The 23,272-nt window shown below is 44.0% G+C and overlaps 1 protein-coding gene across 1 annotated transcript in view; it reads left to right on the top strand.

Moving 5' to 3' along the window:
* Positions 1-23,272, top strand: part of TBC1D9 (TBC1 domain family member 9) — a 121,470-nt gene that overhangs the window by 50,245 nt on the left and 47,953 nt on the right. The window contains exons 2-3 of the mRNA XM_018061559.1: positions 4,843-4,953; positions 18,807-18,925. Of these exons, the coding sequence (XP_017917048.1) occupies positions 4,843-4,953; positions 18,807-18,925 (230 nt within the window). The remainder of the gene's footprint in view (positions 1-4,842; positions 4,954-18,806; positions 18,926-23,272) is intronic.

The following is a 23,272-nucleotide window of genomic DNA, read 5'->3' as shown; positions in this document are numbered from 1 at the left end:
ATTGAAGGGAACACGAAGAGGGGAGCTTTGCTGGATATGTGATGTTTTCTTTAAAAAAACAAACAAACAAACAAAAAACCAGGGACTTCCCTAGTGGTCAGGTGTTCCAGTGCAAGGGGTTTGACTCCTGGTGGGGGAGCTGAGATCCCACATGCTTCCAGGCAAAAACCAACCAACCAGCAAAGCATAAAGCAAGCAATATTGTAAAAAAATCAATAAACACTTTAAGAAAGATTGACATCAAAAAAATCTTAAGCAGATAAGACCAGTTGTTAACATCGGAGTGGTGGGATATGTATTTTGTAATTTTCAGGGTTTTTCTGTCTTTTTGAAATATTTCATGAAACAGTGGTGCTCAGTACATACTGGGCACTCTTTTGAGTGGATACTGTTCTTCTTATTTTTGATTGTGCTGGGTGGCTTGCGGGATTTTAGTTTCCCGACCAGGGATTGAACCTGGGGCAACAACAGTGAAAGCACTGAGTGCTAACCGCTGGACCGCCAGGGAACTCCCTAGCAGGTGCTATTGTAGCTTCCGTATCAGCAGCCAGCCCATTCCCCAGACTGCTCCAGCAGGGTCTTTGTAGGACTCTGTCTTTGACAGGCCAGAAGGCTGAGGGAATGAATAGAGGGAGGCCGAGAGAGCTGTAAATCTTGTCCACTTTGACATTAAATTATCCCAGGTCATCAGTAGATGAATTGATTTTTGCCACGGGCACATCTGTGGGTTTCGCACCCTCCCCTGACACATCCCTCCCTCTGAAGGGCAAGAGGCTGCCCAGGAGTGGAAATGCCTCTTGTCTGCATTGCATAGTGCACACAGCGGGGGGAGGCCTAAAGGTACCAGTTTTGCAGAGTGTTTTCTGAATCTCCTTGAAAACAGCACTTTAATGTTATAAGATGCCCTCGAGCTAATGTAATAGGTAGATGCAGAGAAGAGTTATTTTGAGGGCCATAATTTGACTTAGTTATCTCAGGCGATCAAAGATTGTTTAACACCAGAAATAGCTGAGTAGAACAGCTGCTAAAACAGTGCTTTGTGTGGGAAATGATGAAAGGCTCAGTATTTTGACAGCCATTTCAGAGGGATGAGTAATAAGACTTCTAAGAAAATCCTGATTACTGCTTTTGGAGAGGGGATGCTCTAGACTAGATTTCATATTTCCCATTATCTAGTGTTCTGTGTGGACATAGAGTGCAGAAGCAGTGTTTTCTCTTTTCCAGAGTCTTGACTCCTTGTCTCAATACAATTTAGGCAGCACGGTAAATATTTATGATTTAAGTCTTCTAAAAATACATAACTTGTCCTTTCATCAGACATGTGTTTAGGTCTTACCGTGCTCCAAGCAACGTTCGGGGTCTAGGGGCCCAAAGCGATCCATCAGACCTTGTTGACATGGAGCTCCCAGCCTGGAAAGAGGAGAAGAAATGGAACAAGGCAAAATGTGCAACTGATTTTAAATAAATGCAATAGGTATTACAGGAGCAGAACTCAGAGGGAGATCAGGTTAGAAAGAGGTGGAGTGAGAGAATTAGGAGTTTGTCATTTAGGGTGGTGGGAGTTGGGCATTGATGGACAGGTACACTATCCCAAGTGGAGGGAAAATCCTGGTCAGTGTTACCAAGTGAATGAATATTTTTAAATTTTTTATTCATTTCTTTTTCTTTTTAATAATTTTATTTATTTATTTTTGGCTATGCTAGGTCTTCATTGCTTCATGGATTTTTCTCTAGTTGGCGGCAAGCAGGGGCCAGTAGATATGGATGTGCCTGTTAAGTGAAAGTGTTAGTCAGTAAGTCGTGTCTGACTCTTGTGATCTCGTGGACTGTAGCCTGCCAGGCTCTTCTCTGCCCGTGGGATTCTCCAGGCAAAAATACTGGAGTGGGTTGCCGTGCTCTCCTCCAGGGGATCTTCCTGACCCAGGGATCGAACCCGGGTCTGTTGCACTGCAGGCAGGTTCTTTACCATCTGAGCCACCAGGGAAAGACGATGTGCCTGTTAGTGTTCATCTAAATCTGCATGGAATTGGTAGTGCCAGTTGTGAATGCACACACACAGTTGGTAAGCTGGCATTTAATCAGAAGCCCTCACTCCACTGGCATTCCCTTGAAGGCCACTCAATTTTCTTTCCCTCTGAGTGATACCAGAGGGTTTTTTATTAGAATAGTGGATGGCATAGATGATTTATAGTTAGGGACATTTGTGGTCAGGACATGGGGATGGGATTGGACGTTTTCAGAGGTCGTCTCTCCTTGGTGTCACAGAGTACAGGACTAGTGAGACATTAAGGACGGGGAACCTGAGGCTTGGAGGGGCAGGGTCTGGGAGGTGGCCCAGCCAGGACTGAAGAGCTCAAGAACCCGGACTTCCTCAGTGGACTGCTCTGCCTGCCCTTGGAAGAATCTTTATCTACTGTGACGCTCTCTTAGAGGCTCGTTAAACCACAGAGGCTGGGCTTCCCTACTGGCTCAGACAGTAAAGAATCCGCCTACAAGTCAGGAGATGCAGGTTTGATCCCTGGGTCAAGAACATCCCGTGGTCAAGAAGGGAATGGCACCTCACTCCAGTAGTCTTGCCTGGAGAATCCCATAGACAGAGGAGCCTGGTGGGCTACAGTCCGTGGAGTCACAAAGAGTCCGACATGACTGAGTGACTAACACACACACGAACCACAGAGGCTCAGAGTCCGACATGACTGAGTGACTAACACACACACGAACCACAGAGGCTCATCCTTGACTGTGAAACAACGGACGTGCCACTTCCAGTATTTGGATTCTAGGAAAGGAGAAGTATTACCAACGCTTGCCTATTATGAGCGATGGACTTGTATTTCTGGATCACATGTGATTCTAGTTAACATAGAGCGCAATCCAGTTTAGCTGGCGCTCCTTGCTTTTCCTATAATACACTCTCCCATCTGCGGATAATTGAAGAGTAATTAGAGGTCTGCAGTAAATTCTAGTCACAGTAGAGAACAAAAATGCACACGTGTGATATTCTATGGAAAATGACTCCTCGGAAAACTCTGCAGACACTAAAGACTTGATTTTTGATGTATTTCATACAAGCCAGAGCAAACACATGAATTCATTTACCCTTTAGTGAAAGTGTGGGCTTCCCTGTGGCTCAGATGGTAAGGAGTCTGCCTGCAATGCGGGAAACCCAAGTTTGATCCCTGGGTTGGGAAGATTCCCCTGGAGAAGAAGATGGCAACCCACTCCAATATTCTTGCCTGGAAAATCCCATGGACAGAGGAGCCTGGCAGGCTACAGTCCACAGGGTCGCAAAGCGTTGGACATGACTGAGCGACTTCACTTTCACTTTCTTAGTGAAAGCATGTTGCTCCTGGTGTATGCAGATCAGCTAGTGATCACTGTAGTTCGCAGTGAACCTAGGTGGACTCCTGACTATGGACAGAGACGGAAAGGACAGCTGTGGGGCTTCCCCGTGTAAACCTCCCCAAGGTTTCTTGCTTAATACCTCAAGTTCGGGCAGGCAAGGGCTATTACGGCCACTTTATTAATTAGGGGGTGAAAGCCACCAGAAACTCAACGGCCTGTCCCTGTGACTCAGACCAGGAGGGAGCTCTTCTGAACACTAGGTCACTTGACTCCAGGCTGGCAGAGCAGAAGGAAGCGATGTCAGTACCATCATGCATATTACGGTATTATTCAGGAGGGACGGAGCCAAGCCTTAAGATGTTACTGGAAGACAACGCATCAGGAGACAGGTGGTGACAGTTTCATAAGAACCCGTGGTTCAGATTCAGTAGAACTTCATGAGGAGTCGGGGTCAGGGGGCAGGCACTGGGCTTGGTGCTTCCTGTATCCTAATTATTTGCAACCGTGGCAGGACAAGGAAGGCTGGGGCCTTTTACTTTCCCCTCACTGCCTCGACTACCATCAGTTCCATCTCCAAGTTGTTTTTAATCACCATGTGATGAATAGCAAAGGACTTTGCCTTTGAGATGGGGGAAATGCTTGCTTCACAGCCCTTTCACTCCTAAACGCAGCCCTAATATACTGCCTGGCCCTCACCCTGACTGGATTATACATGTCTTAGGGACTCTTGTCTTATTCAGCTTCATGCCCACTGGGTCTGCTTTGCATCTGAAAGTGTGAAAGTGTTAGTTGCTCAGTCGTGTCCGACTCCATGACTGCGTGGACTGTGGCCCACCAGACTCCTTTGTCCATGGAATTCTCCAGGCAAGAATACTGTAGTAGGTTGCCATTCCCTTCTCCAGGGGATCTTCCCAACCCAAGGATCAAACCCGGTCTCCTGCATTGCAGGCAGATTCTTTACTGTCTGAGCCATCAGGGAAGCCCCACCTTGCGTATAGTAGTCTTTTATTGTTTGCTGAGCTGAACTGTACCTGTTCAATACAAAAGAAAGGTGAGAAATATTATTATGAAAATAACACGTGGGGCTGCCTAGCACATGGACTCAGATGTACATGACTGGTTCTTGTGGTTTTGTTAGGTTACTTAAATTAAGGATTTGTTTGCAGGATGAAGAAGGGGAAAAACTACACACGTTTGTAATGATGGTAAAGCAAAGACCCCAGAATATCAGTGCTTCATACCTTACTTTTTAGTTTGAAACAGGTGTCAAGTATCAGTACCACCATGTGTCAGGGACTGAGGTAGGAGCTCTGTTGGTTTTGTTTTGGAAACCAGCGCTGTCTTCCAGCATATGCACCCTAGAGGAAAATTTTGTCCAGATGGGACGTGGTGGGAGAGGGTTTGTTGACAGGCCCACCAGAAGGGGTGTATCCACACTGCTGCCTCTGGGAATTTGGAGGAGACCCTTAAACTTTTCTCCCCGCTTTCTGTCCTCAGGCCTCTTGGTGGGCACCCTTGATGTCGTGTTGGACTCCAGTGCCCGGGTCGCTCCTTACCGAATCCTGTACCAGACTCCAGATTCTTTGGTTTATTGGACCATCGCCTGTGGTAAGTGCAATATTTGGAAATACGGGAAGTGTTATGATTGACAACTTTCAGAAGGGAAGGAACATTTCATTGTGAGATGCAATCCATGGGTCATTTAAGACAAGTTACTATGGCCATTTCAGCAGATAAACCCTGAATCTCAGCAGTTTAACACACTAAAGGTTTCTTTCTCAACCTGCTGAAGTCTTATTGGGATCCAGTGGCCACCTCCATCTGTAGTAACACCAAAACTTCCAAGATCGACTTCCAAGGAGAAAGCGGGACGTGGAGGCACACCTGTGTTTCACTTGCTTGGCCAAGAGGTGCCATCACTGTCACTCACATTCCATTGGCTAGATGGGATCAGTCACCATGGCCCCAGTCGATCTACAGGGAAGCTGGGAAATGACTAGGAACACGTGAAGTCCTGGGTGGACTAAGGAATACCTATCCTTCCTACCGAGTAGGGATTATTTATTTCTCCTGATGGTAATATGTAATAATGTACTGGGCTTAAGGACTTCCCCTGTGGCTCAGCTGGTAAAGAATCCGCCTGCAATGCAGGTGGCCTGGGTTCGATCCCTGGGTTGGGAAGATCCCATGGAGAAGGGAATGGCAACCCACTCCAGTATTCTGGCCTGGAGAATCCCATGGGGTTGCAAAGAGTCAGACACGACTGAGCGACTTTCACTCACTGGGCTTAAAATAGTGGTAAACAGTCGTGCTGTTATTAGGTCTCTCACAAGAACTGCTAGTCCAAAGTGGCTAAGGTGTTTTTTCTTTCTTTCTTTTTTTTTTAGTTATTTGTTTTTTCAAATAACCCTAGGAAGAGCAGGGGCACTGAACACTTTTTTGTGTTTTTGTTTTTTTAATTTTTTGCCTCCACATGATTTTTTTTAAAATTAATTGATTTTATTCTTTAGTTTTAGATTTATAGGAAAATTGAATAGATAGTTTGGAGCACTTCCAAATTCCCTCCGTATATATAAATTTCTCCTGCAGTTAACATCTTACTATGAAACATTTGTTCCAGTGGGTGAACCAGTGTTGCTACATTATTATTGAATAGAGTCCATACTTTATTTAGATTTCCTTAGTGTTTCCCTGATGTCCTTTTTCTGTTCCAGGATCCCAGCCAGGGTACTTACTATTTTCTGTTTAGTTGATATGTCTCTTTAATCTCCTCTTGGCTGTAGAAGTTACTCAGACTTGCCTTGTTTTTGATGACTCTGCCATTTTTTAAGGATAATGGTCAGGTGTATTATAGAATTGTCCTTCTGTTGGAATTTATCTGATGTTCTTCTCATGATTAGGCTGGGGTGATAGATTTTTGTGAAGACGATCGCAGAGATAGAATGCTATTTTCATCACATTATGTCCAGCAAGGGCACCTCCTATCAAGCTGACTTATGACCGATGATGTCCTTGATCACTTGGCTGGAATAGTATTTTTCGGGTTTTCCCACTGTCTTCTTCTCCTTCCCAAACTGTCCTCCTTGGAAGTAAGTCACCATGCACACTTACTGAGTAGGGGGTTTTAATTTGTTCAATTATTTTTATCACTGTGAATGCATGACTATTTATTCCTTGTGTTATAATCCAGCACAACTTTATTTTGTTGCTCAAATTGGTCTAGCTTTGACCATTGGAAGCTCTTTCAGTTGACTTTATTTAGGTTTTAAATTGATCTCTGCTTGGTAGGAAGTGCCATGCTGGGATCTAAAGATATAAAGATAATTAGATCCGGCCTCTGCTCTTGAGAATGCAAGGAAATAGTCGTTTACAGCCCAGTGTGAGCAAGTACCAAGCAGTGCCATTGGGCGATGAGGCTGCCAACTGGAGATAGGAACCTTGGCTAGCCTTCTACAAGGGTAGGGGGAGTTCTGTGGGTATGATTTCAGACTGCCGGAAGGCTCTGGTACCCTAGCAAAACACTCTCAAGGATTCAGCACCTGAAATCCTAACATTGTAGTTGTGTCCCTTTAAAGTTATTCTGGTTCAGATGCAAACAGGAGAAACAATGAAGTGACTTGGCATTTAAGCATTCCAGTGAATGCAGGAATGGCAGTGTGAGTCAGGGCAGGGAGAAGAGCATCCAGGCAGGCATGAGGGCTGGGGATTAGAGCAAGAGGTGCGGGGGGCACTGCCCGTGAAGGGTTAAGTCTTGGGAGCTGCTCGGCGTTATGCAGAGCCTTAGGCACGTTCCTAAGCTCCCTGTCCCGCCCCCCTGAAGAATTTATTACCCTTAAGGCTCCGGGACGTCTAGTTCTTGCAACATTTCATAGAAGATAGATTAGCTTATTGATAGAAGATAGATTATCTTATTGTGATCTGTACACAATGGTAAGGGTCTTGTGATTGTATTTGGAGATTAATAACAATCTTGTGAATGTCAGAAGTCACGTACTTTATCCTATATATACTGCAGCACAATAAAGAAAGGCATCAGCCATTTTGGTCTGATCCTCTCAACCCCATCTTTTGTCTCTCTCTTATTTTTCTTAGCGGGGACGCTCCGTTCTCTCCCTGTGCAGGTGCGACTCTTGCTTGTGCTGGCCGCGGCAAGAGGAAAGGGATGAGGATAAAGGAAGAGAGAAGCTGGACCCTGACAGTGTCCTCCCTCTCAGATAGAGTTGTATTTCACTCCACAGAAGGGGCAACACCCGGTAGCCACAGTATAAAGGGAAAATGTCACCTTTAGTTGGCAAACAGTGTAGAATGGTATTAAAATAGACATTAGAGCCAGCAAGTGAAGAAAGAGAAAGGAAATCAGGCAGAACTGCCAGTACCCCTGGACGTAAGGAGGCTTTGACACTCGTCTTCCAGCATTTGCATCACTTGTTCTGGACTTTCAAAAACCTGTAGAGCCTGCAGGTTCTCAGAACCCTTAGGATTCCTGGCCTTCCCAGGTCATTGCACACGTACGGGGCTGTGATGAGCTGGTTCCTATCTGTGACTGTTTTTCACCTCCCCTGTTATCTGACATCACTACTGTTCTCTGTTTCTGAGGTTTTGCCGTTCTATGGAGCAAAGGCTCCAAGGAATGCTCGTATGGGGAAGAGCCCAGAGTTACAAAGACCCGTTATTCCCAAGTTATTTGCCAAGCCAGGGCTAAGGAACACAGGGCAGTAAATGCTGATGTCATAATTTATACCTCAAGGAGATGATGCCTGTCATACCTGCATGATCTCATTATAATAAGCCTGGAGCAGTTGTAGCTTTTGAATATATTGATTACCCAGAATTTCCTTGTGGAAGACTCCACAGAAGTGAGACTCCACAACCTCTGTTAAAGTTCATTCACCCACTAATTGTTCCTTCTTATCGATTTCTCTTTATAACCCAAATGCCTGGCTCCCTTTCAGGAGATTGTAAGAGCCAAACTTGCTAGCTTAAAAGGGTTCTTTTTAGTTTGTAATTAAATTTTTTTTTTCTGTAAGCTATAAAGTTGATATTTGGTGGGACTGTCTGGCAAGAGCTTTTTAATATGCTTTTTTTTTTCTGGTTACGCCTTGAGGCTTGTGAAATCTTAGTTTTCTAACCAGGGATCGAGCCTGGGCCCTCTGCAACCTGGGCCGTCCACAGTGTAGTGTGGAGTCCTAACCACTAATTTGCTCTGATTTTATGAATCATTGCTGTAAGAGAAGTTTCAACAGGAGATTGTCTAACTCACTGCCCTGTAGAATCCACAGGATTGCAAAACCTCTGTTTTTATGCCACGTGCCTTGTGAATCTTTGATTTGTGTAAAGTGAACTAAGGGCACGTCTACAATCAATGCCTTCCACTTTCTGTAGGAGAGTAGCTGTCTTAGTGGTAAATTCTACTCTTGTGACTGTCTTAGATTTGAGCCACATGGAGCCAGGCAGGACCTAGTCTTAGACCTTGTAAGACTTACTCCAGTATAATGCTCACTCGGTCATTGACAGTATGAACAGAAAGAAGAAGGGAGCAAAAACCAGGAGTTATTTGTTGAAACACTGTTTCCAGATGCTTCTTTTTACTGTGTTCTATCATCTGTATGCAGATTGACTTGAAGAAATTGCTTTATTATGTTTCTTTGGCACTGATACCTTTCGTTCGGAAGGGGAGCCAAAAACTGCCTAAATAATGGCTTTTTCTTTTCCCTGCCACTTCACAAAATGAAGCCACTGTTGTTTTTAGCAGATATTCCATTGTGCCACAGCCTGCTGACTTGCATTTTGTTCTGTGGTTTGTGCAGTAACATCGTTTTTGCTATTTATTTTTCTTTCTAAATTGTTTACTTTATTATTATTATTTTTTTTAACCACAACATGCAGCTTGCTATATTTTAATTCCCTGACCAGGGATTGAACCCAGGGCCCTGGCAATGAAAGCTCAAGCCCTAACAACTGACCACTGGGGAATTCCCTGCTATTTCTAAGAACATAAAGGAAGTAGTGCGTTAGGAATTGGTCCAGAGTACTTTACTGAGCTGGTTATACTCTGATACCTGCCTATGTCCCACCAGTGAGTGCGTATTTTATACTTGTGCTCTCACTGGGGCACTAAACAGCTTCAGAGGTTCCCCCAGCAGCTGGTGTCTTGGCCTTGGTGCCCCAGAGGCAGGAGAGAGCTCAGTCCTTTGCCCTCCTCAAACTTCAAGGGTCTTAAGCAGAAGGCAACCCATTTGGCTGTCCCCACAAGAAGAACTAAGAGCTTCCCAGGTGGTGCAGTTGCAAAGAATCCGGAAACACAAGAGACCTGGGTTCAATCCCGGGGTCAGGAAGATCCCTTGGAAAAGGAAACGGCAACCCACTCCAGTATTCTTGCCTGGAAAATTCCAAGGACAGAGGAGCCTGATGGGCTACAGTCCATGGGATCACAGAGTCAGACGCGACTGAGCATGCATGCGCACGATCAGAACTGGGAGGTTCAAAGAGTAAGAAACGTTAGACAGCCTCATAAGAATATTCTGCTGTGCTGATTAGTTGCTAAGTCGTGTCTGACTCTGTAGCCCCATGAACTATAGCCCACCAGGCTCTTCTGTCCGGGGGATTATCCTGGCAAGAATACTGGAGTGGTTGCCATTCCCTTCTCCAGGAGATCTAACCTGTGTCTCCCGTGTTGGCAGGTAGGTTCTTTACCACTGTGCCTCCTGGGATGATGCCCTCCAAGAGAATATGGACATATAGAATTGCAGATAATTCCAAGGCCCTGGTACACAAGAGTTGCAACTGAAGAGACAGAGGGAAAGGTCGACAGTTCTCTGTGGGTACATCTGACCTTCCAACCGGACTAATAAAGGAAATGGGGTGGAGGTTGTGTGCTTGATGGCACCTCACAGATAACACAGCCCTGAATGGTGCCTTGATTCCCCTGCCCATTGATTTGGTTTCCCTTTTCTTCACCACCTTAGAATCTCATCTGGGCCCATGTAGGCATTCATTTTCAGAACAGAAAGATAGAGTAGCCACGGCCTTGTCCAGGGCTCTGATTGTGACAGGGTACAGAAACAAAGTAAAGTACCCGAGTTCACATGGCTGGTTACAGCCAGTTAGTGCAGAGCTGAGGTCAAGTTCTCAGCCCCCTCCACTGCCAGCCCAGGCCTTTTTAAATGCTACCATGCTGGCTTTTATGATTAAACATTCTTTGAGTCAGCAGCTACTGAGGCCTGGAGTTTAATGAAAGGGTGCTAATTGGCTCTGCTTCTCCTGTCTCTCTACACTAGATAGTGAAATGCTGGGTCATTTAGTTGCCTTTCACATGACATACATATAATGTGGAGGTTGGCCATTATTCATGTTTCCGTGGCCTGTGTACCTCAGGAACTATTCCTGTATCCTTGGGAACATAGCAGCTTAAATAAAAGAACTTACTTTTTAATGTATAAGCCGTACATGTTTATTTCAGGAAATTAGAAAATATAGATAAGCAAAGAAAGTAAAACATTAAAAAATAATAATGCAGCTGCTAAGTCGCGTCAGTCATGTCTGACTCTGTGCGACCCCATAGACGGCAGGCCACCAGGCTCCTCCATCCCTGGGGTTCTCCAGGCAAGAATACTGGAGTGGGTTGCCATTTCCTTCTCCAAAAAAACAATAATACTGCGTTATAAATCTTCACCGTCCAGATTTTATATATATGTGTGTGTGTGTCTATATGTGTCTGTTTATCCTTTTGTGTATCTATAAGACACAAATATGTATATATATGTATACCTATATATGTATATACATGCATGCTGCTGCTGCTGCTAAGTCGCTTAAGTTGTGTCCGACTCTGTGTGACCCCATAGACGGCAGCCCACCAGGCTCCCCCGTCCCTGGGATTCTCCAGCAAGAGCACTGGAGTGGGTTGCCATTTCCTTCTCCAATGCATGAAAGTGAAAAGTGAAAGTGAAGTCGCTCAGTCGTGTCCGACTCTTAGCGACCCCATGGACTGCAGCCTCCCAGGCTCCTCCATCCATGGGATTTTCCAGGCAAGAATACCAGAGTGGGGTGCCATTGCCTTCTCTGTATACATGTATACATATGTGTGTCTGATATACATATATGGCTAGTCTTTCTGTGTCAAGAAAATATATGTCTATCCTGTCAATTTTAACAGGTAGATAATATTTTATTGTGTATATAATGTAGTTTACCTAGCTAATGTGCTGTTTTTGGGAAATCTAGGGTTTTTTTCCCCTAATGATAACTGCAGTTTGAAAAATCTTCGTATCCTCTAACCAAATATTTCCACCTTCCTTTAATTATCATCTTAGGATAAATTTATAGAAGTAGATACGCTGAATCAAAGAAGGCTTTCAGTGTCATTAGCCTGATTGCCCTCCAGAAAGATAGCCATTTACATTCTGTCCATCAAGGTAGGAAAGGACCTTGGCATTTAAGTAAAATGAGCAAAATAATCACATCAACCACTAATTCTTACTGCCCAGGTTGAATGAGTTACCTGAGCCTCTCTTTTCTCAAGTGATTATAAAGCTATGAGCACACTGTTATGACCTGTAAGAGACTGTAAGCGGAGTTATGTAAGAAGCTTATAATAGTTAGACAAGGATTGCTGGGCTTGCTTTACTTCAGTCGTATGTACGCTCTGCAATCTAAACATAAGGGTGTCAGGGCCAGAGAGATTTGTGCTGAATGTGCGCTAGCCAGGCAACAGTTCAGCAGCTGGTTGTTAGTGCTCTGACATCAGAAATGAGAAGTATCTTCAACGTCAGAATATCTTCTACATCACATTTCAAGATGAGTTTTTGTGTTTTCTTGCTTATGATGGTCATAACAAAAGTAGCTAGCTAGTGCTTTGTATTGATGTATTCTAGACCTGTGCTAAGCACTTTACACATATTATTGTCCTTAATCTCCAGCACAAGCTCTTGTGGTAGGTGTTGTTACCCTCATGTTACAGATGAGGAATCTGAAGCACAGAGAGATTAAGTAACTCTTCCGTGGTCATAGAACTTTCGTTTGGTATGGAGGGGTTTGAAACCAGGTGTACTTTTTTGGCATCAAAGCCTGTGGTCTGAGCTATTACATAATATTGTCTCACTGATAATCAGGCTGTGTATTACTCCAGATAATCTAACTAACCTCTAGGGATATTTAGCCTCACTTCTAAAATATGTCAGTAGGTGGAACTGTAGCAATTAAGAGCAAGCATTTGAGGGCAGAAAAAAATCTGAATTTGATTTCATAGGATGTGGAAGCCTCAGCGTCCTCATCTGTAAAAGGAGGGTAATTGGATCTACTTGTAGGAGTGCTGTGAGATTACATGTCTATGGTGAAATCATGGCACCTGGTCTTGGTAAATAAGCACAGATAAGTAATAGAAAACACGTCATTATCACTGTTTAACTTGTTTAAAATTTTAGCTTTAATTGGATATAGATTTTTAAGTTTTTATTTAATGTTGGAATATAATCAATTAACAATGTTGTGATAGTTCAGGCAAACAGCAAAGGGACTCAGCCGTACATATACATGTATTTCTTCTCCCCCAAACTCCCCTCCCATTCAGGCTGCCATGTAACATCGAGCAGAGCTCCCTGTGGTATACGGTAGGTTTTTGTTGGTTATCCATTTTCGATATAGCAATGTGTACATGTCGATGGATGTGGATTTTTAAACCATAAATTTCCCTTTTGTTTCTGCTGCTGTGTCGCTTCAGTCGTGTCCAACTCTGTGCGACCCCATAGACGGCAGCCCACCAGGCTCCCCCGTCCCTGGGATTCTCCAGGCAAGAACACTGGAGTGGGGTACCATTGCCTTCTCCAATGCAAGAAAGTGAAAAGTGAAAGTGAAGTCGCTCAGTCGTGTCCGACTCTTAGCGACCCCATGGACTGCAGCCTGCCAGGCTCCTCCATCCATGGGATTTTCCAGGCAAGAGTACTGGAGTGGGGTGCCATTGCTTTTGTTTCTAAAACTGTTCAAATCAGTGCATTATTTTGGGGTTGTATCTCTTGCCCTCTCCAGAGGCAAGTTTGTCCTTTTTCTGAGTGTAGGTAGTACAGTGATGGCTTTGTAAATCCTACAGAGACAGCAAGTATCACTCAGGCATTATTCGGTATTATCCTTTACTTTATTTTGTATTTAAATTACAACATTATCATCTTTGGGGGCTAAGGTTGCATGTGTCTGAGGCCATAAAATAGATGGTTCCCTTTCACCTTTATTTAAGTAGCTTCAAGCACAATTCTTTTGAGAACTGGATCAGTTTTGGGATGCAAACAGCCTGTTCTGGTATCTGAAAATACTAGATTGGTTGCTTTTTAATCCCTGGGAGGTTTAGTGAGTTTGTTTTGCTTGTTTTCTTTTTTTTTTTTTTTTCTGCCTTGTCACAAGAGGTTTTTATTTTTGCCTAGACACAGACATATGTATCTGTACATGTGCATACATACCCTCTTGATCAGAGGAAATATACCATCTTAGATATAGTTGAATTCAGGTTTTTAAGTCAGTGCTGCAGTCCCAGAACCAAATTTTGTTAATATCAGTCATGCACCAAAAAAGATATCCACTGAATTGCCATCAGTGAAGTTGTACGCCTTTGTTCTTAATCCTCAGAGGCCAGATACAATTGAATCCATTTTGTGGGTCCATTTTAATACCTCTGTCTTTTTATTTCAAGTGGACTTACTGTACTCTTAGGTACATCTCAGACCAGATGAGAAATAAGACTAGGCTGATTCAGTGTTTTCCATCATCGTAGGTAGTGTTTAAATTTTGCCCAGATATACACACGGGGCCTGTGCATAGTATTCTGAAAACAAAACACAACCCTGCAAATAGTAAAAGATTCTCATTTTTCCAAAATTAATTTCTAAATTCTCTCAAGGCCCTCAAGTGTTGATCCAGTTTTTCAAGTAGCAAAACGCTTTATCTTGGGTTTCCTGAAGGCTTCTCCTGCCCGACACAGCTTTCTTTGTTGTTTCAGCTGATTGCACATCGGGTCAGCTTGTTGTTCCTGCTGTATCTCTGTCGAAGCAGCCTTGCCAGAAAGTCGACTGCCAAGTCCTTCCTTTCTCTTCTGAGTGCCTAACACATTTTGCCCAAACGGTTGGGCAGCTAGACCAGCCCTCTCTGAGAGTCATGGCAGAAGAGCTTCCTGTTATCTCACTCTGCACAGTAACAGAAGCAAAGTTCCAGGCTCTTAAACATTGTAGCCCTTGTGCTTGCTTTCTTGAGAAATGAAAGAGCCCTGTGGAAGGAACAGTCAGGATTCCCACGTGTTTCTCTTGGAGCCTCCCTCTTTCCTAAAGGGTGATCTGGCAACAGTGTCCTTTGCTCTCAGACTGTTAGCAGGTCATTTGCTCTGTGATCTGAGCAGTACCCTCCGTTTGTTCTGAGATGGGAAGTGGACACCTGCTTTCAGAGAGAACTTTTACTTGATTGACATCTTCAGAATGTGCCTTGTCTGCTGGGGGAGGAATCCAGCCCTGCCTTCTATGTAGGCATCCTCGTATTTCCTGTCTCCAGAGCCTGGAGCCTTAAACACCTGTCCTCATTTATTTTTTGTGCCTTTAGGAAAGTGATCAGAGAATATGGTGCATTTGCAGAGTAAATATAAATGTAAAAGGTATATTTCCCATCCTCTCCCTGGCAAGTGTCTGTTGGGTATGGATCAGAATCCATAGTTAATTCCTGAAACTACTGTTGGCTGATGGCATCTGTGTCTTTTTCTTTTCTCATTTATGCTGATAATGGTTTCTTATAATGGTATGCAGCGTTCTTCCTTATATACAACCCTGTTTTCTGGAACTTTGTAAACTTGGGCCTGGATATAGCCAGAAGAAACCTGAAACCTCCTTGGTAGCACAGAAGCAGGCCCAAAGCATCGCGCAAAGAACTGAAGACCTAAAGATACTGAGATTTGGAATTGAAAGAGACACATGTACCCCAGTGTTCACTGCAGCACTGTTTACAATAGCCAGGACACGGAAGCAACCTGGATGTCCATCGGCAGACGAATGGATACGGAAGCTGTGGTACATATACACAGTGGAATGTTACTCAGCTATTAAAAAGAATGCATTTGAGTCAGTTCTAATGAGGTGGATGAAACTGGAGCCTATTATACAGAGTGAAGTAAGTCAGAAAGAGAAACACCAGTGCAGTATATTAACGCCTATATATGAAATTTAGAAAGACGGTCACAACAACCCTATAGGCAACACAACAAAGAGACACAGATGTAAAGAACAGACTTTTGGACTCTGTGGGAGAAGGCAAGGGTGGAATGCTTTGAGAGAATAGCATTGAAACGTGTATATTACCGTAGGTAAAAGAGATGAGCAGTACAAGTTTGATGCCTGAAGCGGGGCACCCAGAGCTCTGGGACAGCCCAGAGTGATGGGTTGGGAAGGAGCGGTGGGAGGGGCTTCAGGATGGGGGGACACATGTACACCCGTGGCTGATTCATGCCGATGTATGACAAAAACCACCACAAAACCTCCAATTAAAATTAGTAAATTAAAACAAACAAAAAGTAAAGATACTGAGATTTGCCGTCTCAGCACTTCTTCCGTAAAGGGAGCTAAGTGGCTGGTGGTGACTCCAAAAGGCCAGCCTCTTCACGTGACAATGACTAGAATGAGAAAATCCACAGGAGGTGAAGGAACACAAGCAGCAGTGGGGGGTGGGGAGGGGACACTGGTGGTGATCACAGACACAAACGTGGGGAGTTACATCCCAGGCAGTGAGGCGTGGAGAAGAGAGCCAGTGGTGAGAATGGCGTCGGGGTGGCAGGCAGAGACTGTGGAAGTGACGGAACCGTGGGGCAGACTGATGAGCAGGAGGTCGTAAAGCAGCAAAGAAGGCGATAGAAGGGGAAACAATGTGGATAGAGACCCTGAACTCGATATAGGCGTGCTCAGATGGCTGCTTAACACTGAGGGTCAGTCGTGAAGACCTTCCTGTAGTACCCGTGAAAACTGGAGGCAGAAGTGCACGTTTGTGGAATGAGTGTGCTGATGCATGTACTGCTTCCACCGTGGCTGAGTGTGTGTGTGTTTTGGGGGGTGGAAGGGTGGGCCTAGAGGAATAAGCACATGAAAACTGCCGGCGGTGTGTGCAAAGGTGAAGGCACAGCTGGGCTGCCCCGGGCCTTATAGCTGACGGGTTCTATGCAGGACAACCAGGGAACAGGGAGGCTGACTTGCGGTCAGTTGCCACCACAGCCGAACAGCGACTCTCAGGTCAGGTACCTGGTATGACCACCTGGTAAAGGGCAGCGCAGGGCGGTATACCAGTCCACAGGTGGACTGTCCCGGCTCAGCCGAGGGACGTGTGCAAAGCAGCCTCTGGAAGGCACATCTACTATCGACATGGGCAGGGGCAGAGGAGGGGCAAAATCAGAGGCTGGGAACTGCACCCGGTGGGTCTGCAGAAGTTCTTTGATCCCCCGAGTCCCCAGAAGTGCCTGTGTCTTGAGGTGTGGACATCTGACAGTTGCCAGCAGGCACAGATGGGACGGCGGGGGGAGGGCACGTGGCCAGCATTGACTCTGGATTGGGCTCTGTCTGTTTCGCCCAGCCAGCCGCAGCTGGGGATGGTGGCGACCTGTTTACAGGCAAGGAAGGACACAGTATATTTTAGAAAATTTTCCAATGCCTATTTAAAATTTTAAAGTCTAAAATGTTTTAAAACTCTCTGGCTAACTCCAGAATGACTCATTCCCAACATACTCCAAATGAGCACTGTATTTTGCATTTGGACAGTGTTTTCTACTTTACAAAGTGTATCTATAGACATTATTCCATGTGATTTTTTATAACATTTCTCTGAAATGAATAAAGTTTTTTTTTTTTAATTTGTCTGCATTTTACATGTAAAGAGTTTGAGACAGAAAAAGATGAAACAGACTGTCTACAGGCACCCAGTTGGCTGCTGGGAGAAAGGGAGGGGGACCCAGGTTTCATGAGCTCTAGCTCTTGCCGTGACAGTGTGGTGCAGAGTCGTCGATTGCTTTTCCTCGTGGTTAACTCTGACCCCAAAAGAGTGAGCCGTGGAAAGGGCCTGTGAAGAGCTCCAGCCTCTTCATTCGCGTTTCCATAGGACTGCCTCCTAACTCAGAGATTTAGTCTTTATCCTTTACAGAACCATTCCATGTGGGCAGTTTTGGTGTTTCGGCTCAGAGTAAAAGAAAATGAATGTGGGTTTGTTTTGGTTTTGTCTTTCCTCGACCAGTGGATCTGAAAACCCTCCAAGTGTGAAAGTGTTTGTCGCCCAGTCATATCAAACTCTCTGCTACCCCATGGACTGTAGGTAGACCCCAGGCTCCTCTGTCCATGGAATTCTCCAGGCAAGAATACTGGAGTGAGGTGCCATTTCCCTCTCCAAATGTGCCTCTTATTCCCCAAGAGATTTTAGTCCTGTTCCTCACAGTTCTGAGTATCACAGGACACATTTCTATCTCCTTTTCCCAGTCAGTTATCAGAGTGAGATTCTGAGATATATACAGTTACTGGTGACAAAAAACAGAGAAAAGCTGTTTTTAAGAAATCAATTAAAAGATAACTTGGAAATCTTAAGGAGACATCTGAAGGAATCAATCAGTAGAGTTGCAAAATCTTTCTTTAATTCTGGAATGAATGGTACATACAATTTATAAACTAGGGATGGCTTCTAACAAACTGTTTTGCAAGGTCATTAACAATTGCAGGGCAAGAAAAAAACAAAAAGGAATTTGTTCTAGTGTCTCGACAAGGACATTGGCTTGGCATCCCTGTTTTGCCCTGCAGCTGTGGGCAGAGAGCAGGGTACCTGTTATCTACTCTCCCAGGCTTGGGTTGATTCAGTTTGCAGGTTGGCCGGCGAGATGACTCTCGCTTCTTGTTTCTGACTTGGATGGAGGCTGTGAGGATGACCTCATCCCATTACAATTCAGAGCAACGGCGCTGGTGAGGACAGGGCTGCTATTCCCTCGTGATAGTCCATTTTCACATCTCATTCATAATTGAAGGGAGGGAGGATCATTTTTTGCCCATTATAGGAGGTGGTTACATCAGATCTCCAGGGGCATACCGAAGGCCTCGTTTTGTTGCAACTTAACAATTGTAACCTAGTCTCCTGACAAGATCTGCCTTTCCCTGAAAAGTGCAGATTCCCAGAGGGAGAAAAGAGGATAGGGCTAAGTTTCCAACCCAGAAAAGCGAATGGGAGAAACGCTGTTGCCTTCCCACCCTAAAAGACTGTCCCCAGAGTTTCTGGACTCACCTGGTCAGACGTGACCATACACTATACTTACTCTTGGATTTTTAATACATCTTTCATCGTCTTCTGTGTGATTTCCTCTGACAGAGAAAAAGTATTAGAAGGCAGAGCTGATGGCAGTACATAGCGATGGGGTGAGCCTGGTTTGAAAGTATCATTTACATGCTGACGTTCATTATTACCATTTTATGTTTGTGCAGGTGGTTCCAGAAAAGAGATCACTGAACACTGGGAATGGCTGGAGCAGAATCTGCTGCAGACACTTTCCATCTTTGAAAATGAGAACGATATCACCACATTTGTGAGAGGAAAAATACAGGTAGTGTATTATTTATTTTATTTATTTATTTTTATTAACATATAACTAACTTGCTGCACTGTGTTAGTTCTAGGTACACAACACAGTGATTCAGTATTTCTTAAGTTAGGGGAATTTAAAACAACAACTTTTCACTAGAAAGAATTTCAAACTTACAGAAAAGTTGCAAAAGTAAGAATTGTATAAAACATACCTGGAGATCCTTTACTTACATTCTTCTGTTATTAACAGTTGACCACATTTAAATTTATTATTTGTGGGAAACATTGAAAAGCATCAGTAAGCTTAGAAAAGATGGCGGCTCCCAAATTAAAAAAATAAATATTATTGAATAACGAAAAGCTTGGACTATAAAGAAAGCTGAGCACCGAAGAATTCATGCTTTTGAACTGTGGTGTTGGAGAAGATTCTTGAGAATCCCTTGGACTGCAAGGAGATCCAGCCAGTCAATACTAAAGGAGATCAGTCCTGGGTGTTCATTGGAAGGACTGATGTTGAAGCTGAAACTCCAGTACTTTGGCCACCTGATGTGAAAAGCTGACTCATTTGAAAACACCCTGATGCTGGGAAAGATTGAAGGCAGGAGGAGAAGGGGACAACAGAGGATGAGATGGTTGGATGGCATCACCAGCTCAATGGACATGGGTTTGAGTGAACTCTGGGACTTGGTGATGGACAGGGGGGCCTAGGATGCTGCAGTCCATGGGGTCACAAAGAGTCGGACACGACTGAATGACTGAACTGAACTTATTGATAAAACCAAGCAGACTTGATAAATCTTCCTTTGGTTTGAGTCGTGTGTCTGAATTTCTGGGAAGTAATATAAGTGGGGGAGTCTGAGGACTCCATAGAGGGGCTGGGTGAAAGGGGGCAGTGGTTGGTGGGGAAACAGAGACAGGAGGGGTCTTCTCCTTCCAGGAGTCACTGCTGAGGCTCTCAGTTACCTTTTTGTCTTCGTTGTTCAGTCTCTCAGTCGTGTCCAGCTCTTTGCGACCCCATGGACTGCAGTACACCAGGTTTCCCTGTCTTTCACTATCCCCCGGAGTTTGCTCAAACTCATGTCCATCAAGTCAGTGATGCCATCCAACCATCTCATCCTCTGTCATCCCCTTCTCCTCCTGCCTTGAGTCTTTCCCAGCATCAGGGTTTTTTCCGATGAGTCAGCTCTTTGCATCAGGCGTCCAAAGTATTGGAGCTTCGGCTACAGCATCAGTCCTTCCAGAGAATATTCAGGGTTGATTTCCTTTAGGATTGACTGATTTGATCTCCTTGCAGTCCAAAGGACTCTCAAGAGTCTTCTCCAACACAATTCAAAAGCATCGATTCTTCGGCACTCAGCCTTCCTTATGGTCCAGCTCTCACATCTGTACATGACTACTGCAGAAACCATAGGTTTGACTATGCAGACCTTTGCAGGCAAAGTGATGTCTCTGCTTTTTAACGTACTGTCTAGATTTGTCATAGCTTTTCATTGTCCTCCCTCAAGTGTTACTGTCTTTGGGAAATAGGCACAAATCAGAAGTGGTAGGAAGAAACTGAAGCTTAAAAGTAATAAGAGATGGTATGGGGAGGGAGGTAGGAGGGGGGTGCAGGACTGGGAACGCATGTACACCCGTGGCGGATTCAAGTTGATGTATGGCAAAACCAAGACAGTATTGTAAAGTAAAATTTTTTAAAAAGTAATAAGAGAAATAAAGCAGGAGCAAATTATGGGTCAAATAGCCATTCTTTTTACCCTTTCATTACATCAAAAGTGTCAGGTTTAATTCCCCTGAAACCAATTATGAGGAAGGAATTGCTATTAATGCAATTATGTGTGAAAATCATTCATGTGCAAATAGATGGTTTAAGCACTCACAGATTGTCCAGTAATGAAGGGAACCAACACACTTACTTGTTTCGAGACCTAATTAACTTTTTAAAATTACAAATGTTATAATTAACTGCAGAGGCAACCACAATCCAAACACCATAGGTAACTTTTGTTTTTTTCTTTTTAGATTTCTCGTATGCTTATTTATCCTAATAGTAGTCTGGCTATACATATAACTTTATATCATATCTTTTTTCTCCAATATCTACTATATTGTTGTATAACTTTAGCTGTTATTATAATAACTAAATATTATCCCATAATTGACCTTACTATTCCTCCTTAAGTAAGTCTCCCTAGCTTTTAGACTAGTGAGAGTCAGGTACAAACAATAATACAATGAATTCTTCTGTTCATATGTAACTTTTCTTATAGTTTTTCTCCTCTTTAGGATAGATTACAAAATGTTGGTTAATGGGCTAAGTTTAAATGCTTTTAATGGACGTTAGTAGATATTGTCAGTATGTTAGAATCCCTGTGTGATTATAATGTTGCTTGCTTTCAGCATTATAATTGTTTAAGTAGTTTTGCAAATTTAAGTAAAAGTTGGTGTCTTATTGTTTTCATTTTTGTCTTTGATTATGAAGTTGAATATTTTTTCATGTTTGCTAAGTTAATGTTCCCCTTTTTATGAACTACCTATCAATGTTCTTTGTACTGGATGTCCTGAATATTTGGACTGTAGCAATTTTACAAAATTACATGGAGCTGTTGCCTAGAACAGGGGTGACCTATTTCATATTATGAAGAACCTATAGAACATATATACCCTAGTGGCTCAGTGGTAAAAAATCCACCTGCCAATGCAGGTTCAATCCCAGGATCAAGAAAAGCCCCTGGAGGAGGGCATGGCAAACCAGTCCAATATTCTTGTCCGGGAAATCCCACGGACAGAAGAGCCTGGCAGGTTACAGTCCATGGTGTCGCAAAAGAGTCGGACATGACTGAGTAACTAACCAGCAAGAACAGCATAGAACATACAGGAAGGAGATCATTCCATCCCTTTGTTCCATCATCTGGTCCACCTGGCTAAAGTTACAGTAATCTGAAGAGATTCTGCATTGTGAACCCTCTTTTTTTTCTTGAAGTTGGGAAAGTTGGAAGTGGAACTTTAGGGATTATTATCCTTATTGTTGAAACTAGTTGGTGAGGCCTGGTCTGTTGATATTAATGTGTTTTAGTGATGTTTTTCACCTCTATGTCCTTATAAATCCTCTCATATTTAAAGAAATTTTCTTTTAAAAATTTCAACGAGCCTTCTAGATATGTAGTACTTATTAGCTCTTTGATAGCATGAAAAAGTGAAAGTGTTGGTCTCTCGCTCACGTCAGACTCTTTGTGACCCCATGAACTGTAGCTCGAAAGGCTCCTCTGTCCGTGGAATTCTCCAGGCAAGAATACTGGAGTTGGTAGCCATTCCCTCCTCCAAGGAATCTTCCCAACCCCAAGGATTGAATCTGGGTCTGCCGCATTGCAGGCAGAGTCTTTACTGTCTGAGTCACCGGGGAAGCCCCTTGGATAGTGTAGTTTGAAGTTAATGTTCCTTCTCTCTAAACATATGGGTGTCATTTGGTTTGTTCTACATTGCTCTTTTCTAGTATTCTTCTGACTTCAGGGCAGAGCCTTGCTACAGGACAGCGGACATTAGGCATGAGGGTCTCCATGCGCACTCGGAGTTGATTGGCCGTTGGCATTGCCTAAGGACCCAACTGCAACTTCACATTAGTTGTTCTCATTCTGTCCCTTTCACCTATTCACTCATTCATTTCCTTTCTCCTTCTTGCATGTTTTTGGTTCCCCTTCTGTGAAGGTATTGATAGCTCTGAAGTGTCATATAGGTCCCATCTCTACACCCGTGTCTCCATCCCTGTCCTGTGAATAGGTTCATCTGTACCAGTTTTCTAGATTCCATGTGCTGTGCTGCGCTTAGTCGCTCAGTTGTGTCTGACTCTTTGCGACCTCATGGACTGTAGCCCACCAGGCTCCTCTGTCCATTCTCCAGGCAAGAGTACTGGAGGGGATTGCCATGCCCTCCTCCAGGCGATCTTCCCAACCCAGGGATCGAACCCAGGTCTCCCACATTGCAGACACAGTCTTTACTGTCTGAGCCACCAGGGAAGCCCAAGAATACTGGAATGGGTAGCCTGTCCCTTCTCCAGGGGATCTTCCTGAGCCAGAAATCAAACTGGAGTCCCCTGCATTGCCCGCAGATTCTTCACCAGCTGAGCTACCAAGACAGTCCCTAGATTCCATATATATGCCTTAATATATGCTGTTCACTTTTCTCCTTCTAACTTACTTCGCTCTGTATAACAGACTCTAGATTCATCCACATCACAGCAAATGACCATATGTTTCTTTTTATGGCTGAGTAATGTTCCCTTGTGTATATATATTGCACATCTTCGTTACCCATTCATTTGTCAGTGGCCTAGAGGGGTGGGATGGGAGGGTGGAAGCGAGGCTCAAGAGGG

The sequence above is a fragment of the Capra hircus genome, chromosome 17, assembly GCF_001704415.2.
Source record: "Capra hircus breed San Clemente chromosome 17, ASM170441v1, whole genome shotgun sequence".
NCBI lineage: Eukaryota > Metazoa > Chordata > Mammalia > Artiodactyla > Bovidae > Capra > Capra hircus.
This window is presented reverse-complemented; position numbering and strand designations above follow the sequence as displayed.